General features: G+C 39.3%; 1 protein-coding gene across 5 annotated transcripts in view; it reads right to left on the bottom strand.

Annotated features, from left to right (window-relative positions):
• The window catches only part of grm5b (glutamate receptor, metabotropic 5b), a 487,360-nt gene extending 468,453 nt beyond the window's left edge, over positions 1-18,907 (bottom strand). Inside the window, exons 1-2 of one of the 5 annotated variants that reach the window (XM_073043359.1) lie at positions 18,633-18,907; positions 9,557-10,418 (exon numbers count right to left, since the gene is read on the bottom strand). In XM_073043359.1, the coding sequence (XP_072899460.1) occupies positions 9,557-10,235 (679 nt within the window). In that variant the 5' untranslated portion in view covers positions 10,236-10,418; positions 18,633-18,907. Of the gene's footprint in view, positions 1-9,556; positions 10,419-11,334; positions 11,658-12,145; positions 12,463-17,746; positions 17,850-18,632 lie in introns of those variants that run through there. The other 4 variants (XM_073043362.1, XM_073043360.1, XM_073043361.1 and 1 more) reach the window with 4 other exon arrangements.
• Between the last annotated feature and the right edge of the window lie 334 nt (positions 18,908-19,241).

Genomic DNA, 19,241 nt, shown 5'->3' with positions numbered 1-19,241 from the left:
TCCCCTCCCCCACATCTTTTTTCCCTTTCCGCTTCCACCTATCACCCACCTGCTAATGTTTCCCCAACCCCTCCTCACACTGCTCTTCAGTCCACCAATCACCTTCCAGCCCCTATCTCCCCTTCTCCTCCTTATACCAGCTGTCTTTCTTCCGCACCTTTATCCCCAACACAGGGTCTCAAGTTGAAAGGTCAACAAGCCATCTCCTTTGCCCCCTCACACAGATGCTGACCCACTGAATTCCTCTTTTAGCAGCTTGTTTTTTCCTTGGTGCTTCTATAACTACTGCTACTGATATATGCCCTATGGAAATTGCATCTCAAAAGTATTCTCATATTTATTAGCAATTAGGAAAGGCCATAGTTCCTAGAAAAATTGGACTTTCCTCCTTTCTTGAGCACTGAAGTAGTCATATTCACAGCCATACATGCCTGTCTCATATTAGCCGATACATTAGGGGAGATACATCTGAGATAGGCACAAGGATGATAGAAAAATGGAGAGCTATGCAGGAGGGAAAGGTTAGAATGGCCATAGAATAGGTTAAAAGGTTAGCACAACATCATGGGCCACAGGGCCTGTGCCATTCTATCCAGTCTGTGGATGTTTGAGATAAACCACTAATTTAATCACAATTTAATTTAGCATTTGGTAATTTTTTTTATTAAATAGTTGGACACAGACCAGTTGGGATGAAGGACACACTTCTGTGCTGTACATTTCTATGACTCTATGACTCTAAATTGGAATTTAGCAACAATTACTAAAGTTAACTTTGCACTAACCTTTAGATGTTAATGATGGCAAGGAATTACCCACAGTGTATTAAAGATCAGCCAATAAGAGATTATTGTTTAAACTACTGGTTTTGACATTGCCATTCCACTCATAATTCTGTGCTTTTAGTACACATATTCAACACGCTGCTTTTGAACACTTTGGTGAATATTCTGCTGTTGCATTAAACAGTTCAACATTATCAAGAACAATGTCCATTCAGTCTCAGATTTAAAAAGTTAACATTGCTTCTCTTTCCGCAGATGCTGCCCACCTGCTGAATGTTCCTGTTGTTTCTGTTTTTAGATTTCCAGAATCTGCAAGATGTTGATGATTTTAAAGAACCTTTTGGATTGCATATTACCACAGTAATGAGAGCCCCACCCTCATTGTTCCAGCTATCCAGTCCCACTTTTAGCAAAATGAGATTGATGACAACAGAAATAGATATTTCAAAGAACATCCACTAACTTTACCTGTGATAATGCTTGATGTGTGAGTTCATGGACAACTGGACATTCAATCAATTGCATTCATCATGCCCTTCTGCCTCGCTAACTCACCAGGCTAAGATACTGGAAATAATTCTCATTTCAGTCTCCACTATTTTATATCTATTAATAAATTTACTTACTTCATACATTGAGATCATGGTGGCCATTGCTGACAGGTAACTAATCAAATCAATTCTCTTTTGTGCCAGGGTCCTCCCATTAAAAACTTACCTTTAATAATAATAAAAATATCTTATCTACTTTACAACCAATGAATTATAAATTGTAGCTGGAAGTGGTTTTGCAGATTCTTGCTTTGCAACTATAAACTCTCAAACAGCTTGTATTTGACATTATTTCCTTTTTTCCAGCATCAAATTATTTTCTTCCATTTGTGAAGCACATTATTCTCAAATCGATATTACAGTGAGCAGGAGACACCTGCTCCCTCTGACTGTGCTGATGCTTGCCTAGGCAACTCTGGAGATGCTCAACTCTAATTTCTCTGTCCTTCCTGGATGAAAATGTACACAATTTGATGCCTTCTTTTGAAAGTCCAAATGCAACATTAAATTTGCAACTGTGCGTAGGAAGCACTGATAGTCTTTTTCTGCCCAAATGAATATTGTCACATTGAACTAAACATTGCTAAGGGTGATCTAACTTATCTTTTCAATCCAATGCAGAGATTACAAATCTGGGAACAATATCTGAAATAAGAAGTTAGAAGTAAGAAAGTTCATATGAACTTATCTACTCAAAATAGGGTAGTTTGGAATGTTAGAGTGAAGATGTTTGAAGCCCAATAAGTGATATGTCCATATGTATGTTGACTCCTAAAATTCTTCACTTCTGTAATTGCAGATTAAATGATCAAGTGATAATATTATGTGGCTACACTGCTTTGGACCAAATTTCTATAGGCATTCATTGGCCCATTTTGTATTAAAAATGTTTTTAATTTACATAAGTATCTTCATTTACATTACAATATAACACAAATTATATCCTACCTTTAAAAGATTAAATTGATTACATCTACATGTTTTGCAACATACTTCATTAAATATTGTACTGTACATAATTATAAGCAACACTAAAGCATCACTCATCATCTGTATTTAACTGAATGCATTTCCATCTCAGCTTAATGTCATTCTGCATGTGGGCTGTAATACCAGGAACATACTCTTGCATTCTGACTCTCTGAAAATAAAACCTTAAATTAAAGGCTAAATAAAACTTTAATTACAGCCTCTCTTGCTAATGCCATCCCTCGGTAGAAAGAACTCAAGTAAAATTGCTGTAGAGATGCAACATAGTTGACAAAGCAACATCCTGATCACATTACTTATTCTTGAATCAGTTAGTCAGCAAAGGCCTATAGTTGGCAATCAGTACAAGAATGGTATTCAAAAGTGCTATTATAAAGTGTCCTACAGGCAGACAAAAGACTGCATATCATCATCAAACCCCCCATTAATTATGTTGTAAAGAAGCTGTGATATACCCTACAATAATTCAGATGTAATATTTAAGTGGTAAGCTGATCTGAATCAGATCTCACAGAAACAAAACCACTGGTGTCACAAGACAAGTTCAAAGTCTCTGCATGCGCTATTGTTTGAGTTGCCAGACTCCATGAAAAGTGCACAGAGCTTTCCTCAGCCACCACCTCCTTCATTGTGAATTGCGTCTGCTGATAGATAAATAAACTGGATGGAGTTTCAAATATTAAAAAAAGATGATATTCCAACATATTTTAAAATATAGTAATAAAGAACCTATATTGCAATTAACAGCACATTATAAAGCAGAAACCAGTAGCATATTGGCACAATGAAAAACTTACTTCTAGGCTGTATGAATGCAACTCCCAAGATGGTTAAAAAGCATACCACCATCAGGACAAAGTGGCTCAGGAGATGGATATTCCGATAACCATATTAAATATTCATTACCTCCACCACCAAAACACCATGACTGTTCTGCATGCCATCTATGACATATATTGGAGCTTCTTTCCACTTATTTCTATAGTGCTTCGCAAACCCATCACTACCAGAGAGGACAAGTGCAGTAGGTGCATAGGTGTATCAGTACTTGCTGGCTTCCCACCGCATTCTACACCATCCTATATATCTTACAATTCCTTCACTTTTGCTGGGTCTAAACCTCTACTTCCTACCCAAGTGAACAGTGTGAATATCTTCAAGGACAATTAGGGATGGGATAAACATAATGGCCTTTGCCATTTTTGCCCACATCCTGAAATATGTTTGCTGTAAAGCTGTGAAATCTAAATGCATGTTCATTTATATTCGTAATACTAATTCCTGAATTATTTTTTTAAATTTTGCCCATAATGTATCTTACTTGTAGCCCAAATGTCAGAGGGACCTGTAGAATCGAGTTATTTCTTAACAGTCTTAGGTTGTAATTGGTGAACTGCAATAACAGAACTGAATATACTTCATGTTTGAAGTCTTTCATGATAATATTTCAAATCACAACTAAAAAAAGATATATCTCATGCATCTTATACTTTTTAACAGATAAAATTAGTGTATTATTGTAGATTATTTTGAGAAAAGTACAGTACATAAATTTACAGTGTGCTTGGTATTAAATTGTGAACCTAATGTTGAACACTGGTGTATAAGAAATCACTATGCAAAGATTGCACATTTTCTCATATATAAGGTATCATCAAAAATCTAGTTTCAGGGATTATTTTACATTTCTCTGTTGGTGTATTTTGTTCTCTTTTCTCAAATGGAAAAACAGGAATGCAGGCTATAGCGTTCTTGAAACATGCTGGTGCTGTTCTTCTCTGCATCAATCAGCAGAACCATTATCTTCCCTAGGTTGAGCCATACATTTTAGTAATAGGAACAGAATGGGTCTTCAGTCTGAAACATTACCTCTGTTTCTCTTCCCACCAATGTTGCCTGACTGCTGAGTTTTCCAAACATTTCCCATTATTATTTCAGATTTCTAACGTTTGCAGGGCTGTTTTTAACGTTCATAATTATTTTGGTGTGCTTGGATCCACAGCAAGCTCTGTAAATAATCTTTCTAATATTCTTTCAAGTAATACAAACTTAATTTGAGTCAGGTTTCATGGAAAATGTTCCATAAAGGGCATTAAGAGCTAATTTCTAAATGACCATAATCTTTGTTTGGCTGTGATTTAAAACTGGATGAATGGTGCATAATAAATAGTACCCTTTTTTATTTCCATTGGTGAAGGAGTGTTAAAAGAATTATTACTTTCCAAAGTTATGACAAATGAAACAGCCTTATCAAAAGATTTGCCTGGTGTTGAAATTATATGGTTTTGTAATTTAACTCTACATAAAAAGAACTGTCCAGTCAGTCATAATAAGATATAACCAATAAAATATCAGCCCCAGAAGAATGAGTATTAGTTGAGGATAGGATAAAATTCTATCAATTTTATTAAAGGGCTATCTGCAAAATAGTTTCATAGTGAACAAAGAGCTGAGAATACTCAGCAGGACATACAGTATCTGTGAAAAGTAAAATAGCTAACATTTCAGATGGATTGACATTTTATCAGTTTGAATCATTAATTGCATCATACAATTGTTGTTTTCATTGCAGATTTTCAGTGTCTGCGGCTTTGTCTTTTGCTTTTCATCATTACTGATCTGGCTTAACCTTGTTACCAGACTTAAAAAGCTTGTATTTGCTCTCCATTCTCAAAAAGTGGTTTATATTAATAAAACGATCAATTCAAGGAGCAAAACCATTCTTTGGTTCTTTCTTCATGGACTGAAAAGTTGAAGATCACAAATTGTGTGGTCCAAGTATTTTCAGGTAATCTTCAGTTATACACCATCCCACTGAATACACAGACACAATGACACCAGCAGAGGTATCTGCATGCTAAAGGATCTACCTTTCATCATTTCACCTTTGCATCCTTTCAAGGTTAGCATGACATACTGGAAATGTTAAGCTTCTCATTCTAACTTTGAGTATTTTATATGGCACAATTTCATGGCATCAGCTTCGTGATTATCATTGACTCCTCCGACATCACATATGTCAATGTCGTAAGCATGGCAAGTAAACCCAGGATCATCCTTCCAATCCATATTTCTGGTTTAACATAATGAACTTGCAAGAAAGAAGATGCAGTGTATGGAACTGAAAAGCAGGCCATTTGGCCACTGGAAAGATGCTGGTTCCCAGAGATTGCCAACTCAAAAGATAATGCAATGTGATGGGGAAGTTGTAACTGCAGTTCCAGCCAAGCAAGGAGAATGAAATCTTGGCTTCTGTTTTCTTTACTAAGGGAGCCGAAAATACTGTGTAAAAGAAGTACCACTGTTGTAGCTCTGGGTAGATATTAGAAGTGTGCAGTTACATTGAATAAATCTCCCCTTACGCCACATTGTTTGAGGGTCTTTGGTCTTCAACTGCTCAAAATGCAAACAAATATTTTATTGGTGGCTCTGATTAATAAGAATCTGCTTTAAAATTATTATTCAACTTAATCCATATTATAATCAATCATACTCAAAAGACTCCTTTATAGTAAAGTATTTCAACACGCAACATTTCCAAGGAAAAGATCTGTGATTTTTGTGACTGGTGACAATATGCATATTAGTTTACTCAGAAACTCTGAAGCTATAGTTATTAAAACAAATACCATGGCTATTAGACCACCAAAAATAAAAGTAGAAAATGCCAGAAATAATTTGCAAGTCTATCCAAATCTGTGGAGTACAAAAAGTACAGGTAATATGCCAAGGTACAAACTTTTCATCAGATGAAATATCTAATGAAAGATCGTGACCAAAATATTAACTGTTTCTCTCACTGCAGTTGTTGACTGTTCCCACGTTCTCTATTCTTTTTTACTTCAGATTTCCAGTAACTGCAGAATTTCAGCTGTGTTCAAGAAAACCAAAAGTACAGTTGAAAAATCTGTGGAGGTACATTCTCTAATTAACACTAAATAGCACACAAAGAATCCTAGCAGGAGCTGGAGAAATAGTTTGTTTGGACCTAATAATTATAGAACAACCGTTGCAGAGGAATTTGCAAATTCCTCTATCCATCCAAAGTTCCAGATATTCAATATAATTTCCACCTTTTTTTTATTTTTTGAGTATATAATGTCAATATTTCATTGAAGTATTTAACAAAAATTTCAATCCCTGATTGAAGATTTTCCCTTTCTTCCAAGCAAAATGATCAGTCTTTAAAGAAACTACTTATTGATAGGCAATACATAGAAAGTAGGTATGGAATATTTGATATACATAAACCTTATTTGCTATGTTTCATTTGGCAAAGGAAAAAGTTCTGAAGGTGAGGAACTGGTGGGTTTGGAAGAAAAGTTACTATCTTTGTGCCTGTAGTCTCAAAATCACCATACATTATAATACAAGCATTATCTGGTGTGTGGGCATTGCTGGCTAAGGTAATGTTAAATTATAATTTGCCAATCCTCTTCAGAAAGTAGCAGTGAACCATGGTCCTGAATGGCAACAGGACTCCCTGTGAAAACTCCCCTAACAGTGATAATGCTTAGGAGTCATACTTAGTGTTGATGAAAGAATGGCAGTGTAATTCCAAATCAGAATAACGTGACACCTCTAGGTGAAACAGCATTAGATGGAGTTTCCATGTGCTCTTCATCTTTGTCCTGCTTGCTCATAGAGTTCTTGGATAGGGGAGGCACTCTTTGGGTAGCCAAGCTGTGATACATTTTCTATACATCATAATGCACTAGTCATGGATGGAATGAATGTTTAAGATGCTAAGTGGGATAGTAAGCCTTTTCCTGGATCTTGTCAAACTTTCTGAATGTTATTAAAGCTCCACTTGTCCGAGCAACTGGAAACTATTCCATCATATTCTTGAACTGTGCATTAAGCTGATGGAAAGACTCTAGGTTTTTCAGCCTTTGATCTTCTGTTGTGACCAGAATATTCATCTTGCTGGTCCAGATTAATTTCTCTTCAATGGTTAGTTCAGGATATATTTTTGCATATGGGACTCAATGAAGATAATGTTTTTGAATATCAACAATAGGTGTATAGATGATCCCTTTTTGAATATGACTGGTGTATGGTACTTTGAAACCATGATTCTTACGTGCCATTTAGTATTGCATACATTTGTGTTATCTAAGTCTTTCTACATGCAGGAGTATGCCACTCTATTTTCTAAGGAGTTAAAAATGTAATTGAATATTGCACAATCATCAGGGAACATCCCCACTTCTGAACTAATGATGAGGAGTAGGCTATTGATGAAGCAGCTGAAGATGCTTGCGCCCAGAACACCTCCCTGAGGAACTGATGCTCTGGGGTTAGAATGATTGACCTCTGTCAACAACATCTTTGTGCAAGATATGACAGCAATTGTTGATCTATTTTTCTCCTTATTAATTATTCTCTGACCACAATTAGTCAAATGTTGCTTGATGTCAAGAATAATTATTCTCAAATCACCTGTGGAATTCAGCTCTTTAATCCATGTATTGACCAAGGCTGTAGTGAGGTCTAAAGCTGAGTAACAATTCCATGCCATTTAGTTTAGCATTGATCTTAATGATTTTAATATTAATTTATAACTTCTGTTAAATTGTTGAGAAAGAACTATACATATACTAGTTGTTTCTATGCTAATTTCTCAAATAATTCTTCTAAGCCTATTGATCAAAATGAAATAATCGGATAATGTCAAACTAATTGAAATCCAGTAAATGAAACTTCAGTGGGAATTCTGTGCCATATACAATTATGGTTCTCTTCTCTATTCTGAAATGTTCTGCAAAGAATTATTCAAACCAATACTGTAATTATCATGGAAACACCAAAAAAAATGACTGGCTGTTACTATCACTTTCACAAACTTTAATCATGGCAGTGTAAAGTGAAGTAAACAATTAACTCTGATATCTGTTGTCTGTATTTTAATTTAATAAATCTACTAATGAAAATCTACCTTGGTGTTCATTTACAATGTAGGAGGATAGAATGACACTATATCTTACCCAAAAAAATCTGCTTCCTTAAATTTTACCTTGTTTTATCCTTAAACAACAGGTCCAATAAAACCCTGAACCCACTTTACCACTATGTGCACAATTTTTAAAGAAAAACATTTTTAAACTTGTCCTTCAGGCCCTGAGCTACCATCAGTTCTAATGAAAGGACATGTATGAAATGTTAATTTCTCACTTTGTTCCATGGATGCTGTCGCCGACATGCTAAGTGATTCCAGCATTTTCTATTTTAGTTTAGGGGGCAATATTCAGGTGCAGTGTGGGCAAGTAGCTTTAGTTAACTCAAATCTGAAGTAGCAACAGAATATTTGTATTATAGGGTTGCATTCCAATCAACCTGAAGAACATATCAATTCCATTTGTAGCTTATTATTATAACTAAACTCAAACTTCTTTTTTCTCCACTCCACCAAAATGTATACAACTCTGCCTTTATATTTGGCAAAACTTGCAACATGTGAGACTGTGTTGCACCCCTTCTCTTTAACTGAAAACTGGATTGCTACATAATTAATGTATCCATTATAATTCATTGCCATTGACGTGAGTGGGATAAAAGCAAATCTATTATATAAGTAGTAAAAAGGTACTATCTTTCCATCATGTATTAAATCTCCAAGTCTGAAGTTTTTGGTTCATTCTTCAGTGAGTTGTCTTCTCAGTTAAATAATTGTTAGATGAGTCTTCCAATATTGAGATCAGTTCTTTCAATCTGATTTTCAACTTGATTTGACTTTCAATATTAAAAGTTCCACTCATTGTACAAACTATTATAAACTGGTGGTGCCACCTCAATGGCAGAAATGCACAAAATTACGATACTACAATCTACTGTACTGTAAAGTTCCTTAATATTTAGCACTGAAGTTCAACCTAGGTAACATTCTTACAAAAGTCAGCACCAGCCATAATCTATTGGATGTAAATTTTAAATGATCAAATCTCTGCAATTCATTTCTAGCATGACATCAAAAGTAGTTGAGTTAATTAAAGTGAAGTATTTGGAAACTATTAAGCAGGTAGAAATTATACATAAGTGCTAAAAAATATGCGTTTAAGAATAACTGTCCGTTTGGGTTTGCATATTGTTGATTATTAAGCAATCAAGCATTACTGTGTCTTTTTCTTTGCATGCCAGGGCTTTAATAGATAATTTAAACCTGCTTAATAATTGAGATACTCAAGACAGCTCAACAGAAAGCTTCACAAATTATTTATTTCCTTTAAATACCTTCTGTGTGGATCGCAGAGATGTAGGTCCAGTTGTATCTCTTCACAATGTCAACCATGGCACGGGCTTGGCGGGCATCAGATGACACCACCCTTACAAAATATTTAAATAATGTTTTATCGCTTAAGTCCATACTCGTGGCAGAGTACGCAATCTGAGGTATGTTGAAGAGTTGCAGTAGGTTCTGCACTTGAATGGCAACAGAGCTGGAACCTGGCCCAATAACTCCAACTATGGGCTTTTTGGCTCGGAATGGGACCGTAGTTCCATCCACACAGCGGACGACTCCCTCTTCCTCCTCATTGGAGATAAGGGAATCTCTTATAAACTCAATACTTTGTTCCAGAGCCACGGCGGAATGCCAGCATGAATCCCTAATCTCACATCCCAACGTTATGTTTGGTAGCAACATGTCATCTGCATTAATGCGATCCAGCGTGTGAAGCATGGCCTCAACCCTTTGAATCCCATATTGCTCCCTTATGGCTCCGCATTTCCTCTCGTGGACTTTGTCCGCAGGTGGCTGGTGGTGAACTGAAAACAAGGCGCCAATAACGATGTCTCCTGGCTGGTGGGCAACTATCCTTCGCTCACCCGACTGGGCAGACACGCTGAAGTCAAAGTTCCTGAAAACATCTTCCACTGTCAGTAAAACCATGAGCCGCAATAGGAAAACCATCTTCAATGTTCAGGAATGCATTGTGATGGAAGGTGAAAATACTGGAATTTAAAATCTTCAATCAGGACAGAATATGCCCCATCAGTGGACCACAGGGCTGAACCCAGATCTTCCTGATTTCACTTTAATGAATCATAAATCGTCATTTGCCGAGGGTGTCCAACAATGTCACCGTCTTAAAACCTAGGATTAAAAGAAGAAAAACATTCAGAATCTCACTGAGATGTCCTGCCACACGTTCTCTCAGAACCCCCAAAGGCACACTGTCAATATTACCATTCCTGAATTCGTTGCCCTAACGTAAGCCCTGAGAGATTTCCTGTCATTGAGCTTTGAAAATAATTCATATCTTTAGTGCCAGGACTCTGCTGCGAGAAGATAATTTCAAAATAATCTCTTCTTTTGCATTAAATTTTGAACTGAAAGCCTTATACATTCAAAATTCGGTGGGACACGCAGTTCGAATCAGTGGAAAGGTAAATAGTTAGATTTGGCACTTTGTATAAACATTGTGTCATGTCGCACGGTGTAAATTCACATGGAAAATATTACCATTGCAAAGTGTTAATTTCCCCACTGGTTGTATTTACTCATTAACTAAATTTCATTTTTAAATATCTTCCCATTTACCATTATTTCCAATATCATTTTGGGGCTTTAAGCATTTTAGGGAGCATTTTAATCAATATTTCATTTTCGATATGGTTATAAATAGACCATAGCTGTAATAAAATCACTAATTATATTTAATAAATCAGTTACGCAATTCACACGAAGCAAAACAGTTGAAACCCATTTATTACCGAGTCTTGCTTCCGCTTCAGTATATAATCCTGGTCCAAGCATGGCATTATGTACACATTACAGATATTCAATCTTTGTAATTCTAATCACATTGCATTTAGTCGCCGCTTTAGTTAAATGACCTACACGTAGAAACCAAACACGGCTTCAGAAAACTAACACTTTCCCCATAGCAGGTTCTGATAATTAAATCTATGCGTTGCATTTATCCCAACATCAGATTCGAATGCACCGTACACCAACATTTACGTGCCCGATTATATACATCTTTTGCCCATTCTTCGAAAGCTCTTACATAAATTCTGATCCCCGTACATCCTAGCCAAAATTCATTGATGAAATATGACAGTGTTGCTCCTATGGTGTCAGTTATTCTTTGTATTCTCTGTAGTGGCTCACAATTGACGGTAGATTGCTCTAGTGATCCGATAGTCCTTCACTGCAATGGAGAATATTATCCCATTTGACCTATTACACATGTGGTGCCCCGCTACGTGCACTTACAGCCCGAGAGCCTCCAAAGATATCCCGTCATTATTGTAGAAGGACATTGCGTCCCCGCGCTAATAACTGAAAATGTCTGATGACTGTAAGGGTCACTCAGTTTGTTTTTGGCGTGGATATCTCAATAGGCAAAGCTGCGTGTGTCATAAATCACCGAAACGAGCCTGCCCAAACAAAAACGCTGCTTCACCTGTCCTTCGGTTGAGCAGCTAGTCAGCTACCACTACATGTCAACCTACACCTTTCTGCACGCCTACTTCACGACTCGTGTTATCGCGTTTCTCCAAAGAGCACACAATCATAAAGCACTCCGGGTTGTTGCAGATAATTGGCACAACGGAAAGAGATATCAGACGTGTGGTGATGGAAAGGGAGAGAAATATATTTCATTTTCCGAATCGAACTATTCCCTCGAGCTGTTGAAAATGTCGAGATAAAGACGGGCAGACAACTAAGTCGAACGTCAAGACATTCTCGATTAAACAATTTCAATTAATGATGACGGCACCGGCACATTTTTACTTTAAATGCAATTCACAATTATATCCGCTTTCCCAACCGGAGTTCCGATAGCTTTAAAATGCACAGTGCGTTATATTTACCCAAAGTCTCGGCGTCCTGGCCTGTGATGGCATCTCCTAATCCCTATCTATATCTGCTCCGATAAATAAGGCAAGGTAAATGTATTCTGGCAGTGGTGTTCCCCGCGGGAAGCTTTCTATGTTGACTAGCAGCACTTGGTTAGAAAATAAAGAGCACAGGAGCTGCTTGGCGGCGGGGCTGGTATTTGAAGCAGTTGACATTCAGAATCGGGTTAGAGAGGTGGCACGGCGCTCAATCCTTGAAGAGACATACCTCCTGGACTATTGGAAATTCAAAGCCGGCAAGAGCACATGTCACCACCGCGCCACAGCGCAACCGCTCGTGTCCGCGGCGTCTTCCTAAATATCACCTTTGCTATTTTCCAGCGAGATTTGCACTCAGTTACATCAAAGCCAGTGGGGGGGGGGGGGGGGGGGTTAAGTATGTTTCGTCTCCGCTTCATGCACCGTACATCTGAGAAATTGAGAAATCAGCTTCGCGAAATTGTAGTATATGCGTCAACCACCCGGTTAACCCGTCTGAATGTAACAGAAGGATTCAAATATGGGGTCCAAACCCTGGGCGTAATATTTATCAAGTCAGGAAGGCATTATTCGTGCATGGAAAACAACTTAGAATTCCTTTTTGCTGCTGATGAAAAGGTGTAATTTGAATAAATCAGCGGAAGAAACTCGCATTTATGCTTTTTTTTTAATGAAAATTGATTCGTAATTAAATACATTCCTGGAGGAGTTGCCAATCGCGCCAAAGTTAAGCCTTTGTCGCCATCTATCGATGGTATCCCGCATTGCACCCTCCTGGAGCTCTCTCGAAAGTAGAGTGGATGGATGGAAGATAGATAGTTTAGAGGTACAACGGAATTTTTCACCGCAGCTGGTGGTCATTGTATGTCACTCTCAGCTGACAACACCAAGAGAAAACCGCTTTTCCCTAAATCCGCCCACATTAAACTTACAAATTATAATTATAGTTATTTTGGACATTCAAAATACCCTGTCTTGTTCCTTTCCAAACCAAAAATGCAATGATCATTCGCACTAGATATCAATAGTCCACAAACCATCTAGTGGTCGTTCTCGTCCGAAACAAAGTCTAAAAGTGATAGCTCAATGTATTAGCTATATGGAAAAATGCGATAAAACTTCTAACACTCCGGAGGCACAAATAATAACAAAGGATTGTGAATATTACTACTGAATAGTTTGTTTATACTAACGGTTGGAGTGGAGATTCCTTTCGGATTTAAGACTGCAGTGAAGTTCATTTTCTTAAACAAATCTAGTATGCACTGTGTCATGCATCTCACGCCAGGCGTCTGCCAAGTAATCATTTAACACGAGGGAAACTCATTCAATAGTTAATCTAAAGTTGTTACCCCGTCATGTTTCAAATGTGCAGAAACTATATATCTCTCCACATGTGACACTTATTTAGGCGCAGGAAAGTGGACACCCCTATCCTTCTTTTGCTCGTTTTATTTAATATTTAAACAATAAATAAATATATCAATGTCTCTTTGATCTGTTAATATTCAGGGTAATTTGTTTATAATATTTAGAAAGTATCCTTCTCTATCGACTCTCAAATGAAAAGCAACACAGGTGCTTCCAAAAGTCGTCGGAAGACTAGGAATCGCAATGTCCAGGACGCTCGAAGTATGTATAACTGACCTAGGACTATTGACTGACTCTTCCCTTCCCGCGCTTTATTAAAAGTAAATATTGGTTGCACCCGGATCCAAATTGAAACTTTTCGCGGTGCGCTAAATTCAAGTAAATTAACCCTAAAATCGGAAGACCACTCGATTTGTACTTTAGTGCGGATCTTTGTGGGATCAAACAGCATGAGCGCGCCTAGGTTGTATATGAAGTTCTAATATTGGGAATTAGTGTATTCAGTATTTCATAAGATCCACCCTTGAGAACGGTAACTGCGTTCCATATTGTTGGCTGTTCCTATTCTGCCAAAGACCTGAATCCGTTATTAATTACAGTCATCAGGAGAAACTACTGCATCGTACTTCCATTTACCAAAGTGATATCTTCCCTTTGATATCGATCTGTCATATTTACGTGTTATATATGGCATGCTATTTTCTATAGAGAGAAGTGATTGAACAAGGCCCCACACTAGAAATTGATACCGACATCGATTCAGACAGCGCTTGCTCTCTAATGAACAATTGGCCAGAACAGCAGCGTTTTGTGTTCCTGGCGGCTCAGTGACTCCGGGGTAGTATTAGTGGAAATGGGAGTTACGGGTGTTATTTTTTAAATGCTGTATTTTATTCTCAGATCATTTCATTTGTAGCTACTTCATCTAAAGAATGAGGTAATGAATTGATTTTCTGACATAACTAATAATTATTGCAAGTATTCTTTTTCTCTCTCTCAGGCGAATAATTAGCTACCAGCAAATTATCTTGCTGGATTCCAGCTTTGGTAAACAAATGCTAGTTTGTGAGCGTACAAGAAACTTATCTATTTGACCATTCAATGATCCGATATGTCTTTAATTCAATAGCGAGCGAGCAACTAAGAGTGAAAAATAGTTTCAGATTACAAATGCTTAAATGCTGCTTAAATTCCAGCTTCAAGTTTTCCATATAATTACTGGTGATTATTCCTGTACCCGCTGTGTAGCTCTTGCTCGTCCCACTTAGGGGGGCACATTAATCAGCACTGATACCACAAAATGCACAACACCCACTCAGGAACAGACACAAGTTCACATAAAACGCAGGCAAGCATACACACAGAGTCAAAAATCGATGCACCTGCGTACATTTAAGGAAAATGCATTAATATAAAAAGTTGCTTTTATACAATGCCGTTTATGTAGCAAAACACTAGAAGCGCTTCACCGGAAGTTATCAAAGTGTGACATCATAAGGAGATATTCGATCTGGCAATTAAAATTTGGGTCACGGAGGTGGGTTGTTACGTCTATTAAAGATTTAGAAAAGACTAAGGGAGGGCATTATACAATTTAACGCAGTTATGAATATGGCCAACGTCGACGAGGAAAAGATAGTCAAAATCTCAGAGTGGAGGGAACAGGTTCAGCTTAAAAATTACTCCTCAATAGAGTTCTGCGTTATCAGGCAAAATAACAAGTAAGAGATGCTCTCACTCCTGTAAGCTGATAGATGAATGGAACGCAGTTAATGTGAAGATGCAGAATTCCATAGTTTAGATGAAGAAGGTGGAAAACGGGAAGTAGACAGAGGTGAAACTATACCAGTTCGAGCTGGTATGGCGCACCGAGCCGCCGCAATAGATTGAGTCAGCTAAGTTAGTCGGTAAGAAGTTACTTTCAACGCTGGAAGTAAAACATTATAATAACCAAGTTTAGTGATAGCAAGAATTTGGACAGGGGTTCCGGAGTAGAGCAGCTAAGGGAGCGCCTAATATTGTGTTGTTAGTGATGTACCAAATACGCCGTTGTTTGCGCGACACAGAGTCACATCTCAATATAGTGAATAGCTTAGTTCATCCTTACATAGCGTCCTGATGCGGAGTGGAGTCAATGTCTGCTTGACAGAGATGATGGCGCGCAATAAAGAATGGGCTTTGATCTCTTCAGAGTTAAGCTGCCCTTTCAGGCTTGGATACCGGAGAAGCGACTTGAAGATTCAGAGGGAGCGGAATGGATGACAGAAGGGACGGTAGAACAGAGTTATATGTTCATACTGCATGTGGAAGTGATTTCCGGGGGAACCAGCAGCTGAGAAATTGGAACCAATCACTGATAGTTGGTTGGAGTACAACAGAACTGCTCTAGTAGCAACATGCACCTGAATACTTGGCGGGCTGTGTGGATAGGAATGGTCGAATGGAAGGTAGTCTCGCCCGACCGGACACCAGAGGTCTTGAACTGGAGGACTGAGATTGGGGAAGGTTAGTATCTGACGGTGGTGTCTGAAAAGAGGATGCTGTCCAAGTTGCATGCCATCTTGGACAATGTCTCCCATCCACTCCATAATGTGCTGGTTAGGCACAGGAGTACATTCAGCCAGAGACTCATTCCACCGAGATGCAACACTGAGCGTCATAGGAAGTCATTCCTGCCTGTGGCCATCAAAGTTTACAACTCCTCCCTCGGAGTGTCAGACACCCTGAGCCAATAGGCTGGTCCTGGACTTTTTTCCACTTGGCATAATTTACTTATTATTATTTAATTATTTCTGGTTTTATTTTGCTATATTTCTACACTATTCTTGGTTGGTGCAACTGTAACGAAACCCAATTTCCCTCGGGATCAATAAAGTACGTCTGTAATCTGTCTGTCTGTAATCTGCAACCTTGTTCTTCCCGAATCCCTCCGCAATAAAGGTGACTTGCTTCCACTTCCGTTCGGTGGTCTCTGAGGTGGCTGACGTAAGAGGCACAAACTCTACCACTGAAGGAGCTGGAATGAGCAGGCAGGCAGCAGGCTTGGGAAGTGATACCTATTGCCATTTACACTGTGCTTCTCTGTGCGCCCAAAGAAAGGTTTCTAGGTGTTCGATGCTAGCCGGAACGGCTCTTCTCCATTTTGAGCAGTCTTAGGCTAGGGACTCCCATTGTACGTGCGGATATTGCCATTCTTCATGCAGGCATAGTGAACTGTGCTATACTGTCCCATCCGGCAACTGATATTCTCTTGCATTGATGAAACGCCGAACAAGGTGTCCAAAGCATGTTAACGACTTGGCCTGTCCATCGCAATCACGGTAAAGTAACGAGACCCCCGGTGCTGGTCTTTTGGAGAAAGGTGTGATCTCCCATGTCTAAAGCTACTGATCAGTGAAGGGCATAGGACGGGATAATTAACGGTTGTCACAATCGGATGTAATTGGTGACCTCGACAACGGGCATTTCCTTATTGTGTTGACTGCAAAACTGGTTGAACTGGTTGAATGAATTCTTGGAAAGATGAGCTGAGATTTGGGAGGCGAGTCGTCGGCCGTGCTCAGACAGACAGACAGACAGACACACACACACACACACACACACACACACACACACACACACACACACACACACACACACACACACACACACACACACACACACACACACACACACACCCACACCCCCCCCCCCCGAGGAAAGGGTCCAATTTCTGCGTATAAAGAGCTAACTGTATTTAAAAAAAGGCATAAGAGTGGTGATGCCTTTCATACACAATATTTGGCCAGGCACGGAGTAAACTCGGGCTCGGGAGAGCGTACACATGTGTGGACAGACGAGAACACGCTTGGATAGAGGTAGAGGATCACTCAGCGCCACGGAATCCAGTTCACAGAGAGACCATAGCTGGGAACACACACAGAAGCGCCGGAAAATGCCAAGCAGTAAAATGGGTATATACATACAGGGAAGACGTCACGCGTCTCCCCTACACACGTGAGAATACGCTCGGTCCTTACAGCCCAGGAATAGGCAAGCTGCCATTTTGGATTGGTCCCAGAATTTTCATTCGAATGGGACCCTTGCGATTTTCATTTAAGATAGTTCCGGGAGCACTATGCAAGGTAAACTGCGTCAGTAGAGAAGGGGAAAAAGTTATTGCTGGAAGCGTAACCGTATCTCTTCTAGCCCCACATACCGTCTCACCTGCTGCGCCATTCTGGAAATGGTTTGGGCTAGGGGTTGTTCAACCCGGGAAAAGTGATGGAAAGATTGAGTGTAGACGACACCAATGCCCAGAGGCTGCGACATGAAGTGGCAAGATCCCTCACTCTGTCCGGATCTGGACACCTTCCGTGCGGTTTACTTCAACGTTGTAGGGAAGGTAGTTCTTCCAGCATCCCTCTACACCGAGTGTTGTAATATTAGGAAACCTGTTGTTATTATCAGGTTGTTTCAAAGGAAAAGAAGATGTTTTGCTGTGATGAAATAGACGTTCCCATGTCTATAGACGACAGAATATCATCGGGAGTCCTTTGAGACTGAATTCTGATCCACGCAGTCGCGTACCCATGAAAGGCTACGTTTCCGGATTACTAAATGGCCTTTTCATAGTAACAGACACTTAGTAATCACTGATCATTCAGAGAATGTTTGCTGAAGTGACGAACCTCCGAAAGGTATTAAGTAATGAAATACATGAACTGAAACTAACCGCCAGCACTGTATGTCCCGGCTGGACGGAGGATCTGGAGGAGAGAAATCATTTCTCCGCTGGGTTGTGGAAATTCTGTTTCACAGGGCAACCCCCCGCCCTCGCCCCCACCCCGACACCCACCAACTATCCACTGGTACTTTTTTCCATAAGTCCGCGTTTTAAACCAGGACCTTTCAAAAGGAGGGCTCAATTGCTCGCAGCCATCCAACGTTGTGGCATTGACTACCTTATCACCGATTGCGGATTCCAGCAGTGTCACAACGAACACTTGAAATATGCAAGAAATTTTCAACGCGTTAACCGACTACTTTAACATTGCCGGTAAAATGAACAAATTATGAAGGTTGCATACAACTACACCAGAAAACAACATACCGATTTCCAAAAAGTAATTCTTCAGTAAGGGTCGGTCTGAACCAGCAGTCATTGAACATCGCTCGCTTTCGAACTCCAGTCTTTACCATGGTAACCAATAAATGCAACGGCGAAGACCCTACTCATATCGTCCCATTTTTAGCAAATATTAATGCTAATTTATTTTAAACATAGCATTACGCTCATGAATTTAGTTGACCAGATATACTTCTTCAAGGAGGAAAAGACTGCGAGGGATTCCGGCATGTTCAAGAATGTGTATTTTCCTCTCTGTGGCGTTGCTTTTCCTGGGATTCTCAGAGCATTAAAAGCGCAGCTGCCTCGGCAGACTGCAGCGGGAGGATTGCCTCCGTCGAGTTATTGGGCTGTCCGGGTGAAATGAAATAGATTGGCAGAGAAAGAGAGAGAGAGAGAGAGAGAGAGAGAGAGAGAGAGAGAGAGAGAGAGGGAGAGAGAGAGAGAGAGAGAGAGAGGGAGAGGGAGAGGGAGAGGGAGAGGGAGAGGGAGAGGGAGAGAGAGAGAGAGAGAGAGAGAGAGAGAGAGAGAGAGAGAGAGAGAGAGAGAGAGAGAGAGAGAGAGAGAGAGAGAGAGAGAAGGTAGGTGAGTGTG

The sequence above is a fragment of the Hemitrygon akajei genome, chromosome 4, assembly GCF_048418815.1.
Source record: "Hemitrygon akajei chromosome 4, sHemAka1.3, whole genome shotgun sequence".
Classification (NCBI taxonomy): Eukaryota; Metazoa; Chordata; class Chondrichthyes; order Myliobatiformes; family Dasyatidae; genus Hemitrygon; species Hemitrygon akajei.
Note: the sequence above shows the minus strand (reverse complement) of the source record. Positions and strands in the feature narration are given on the sequence as shown.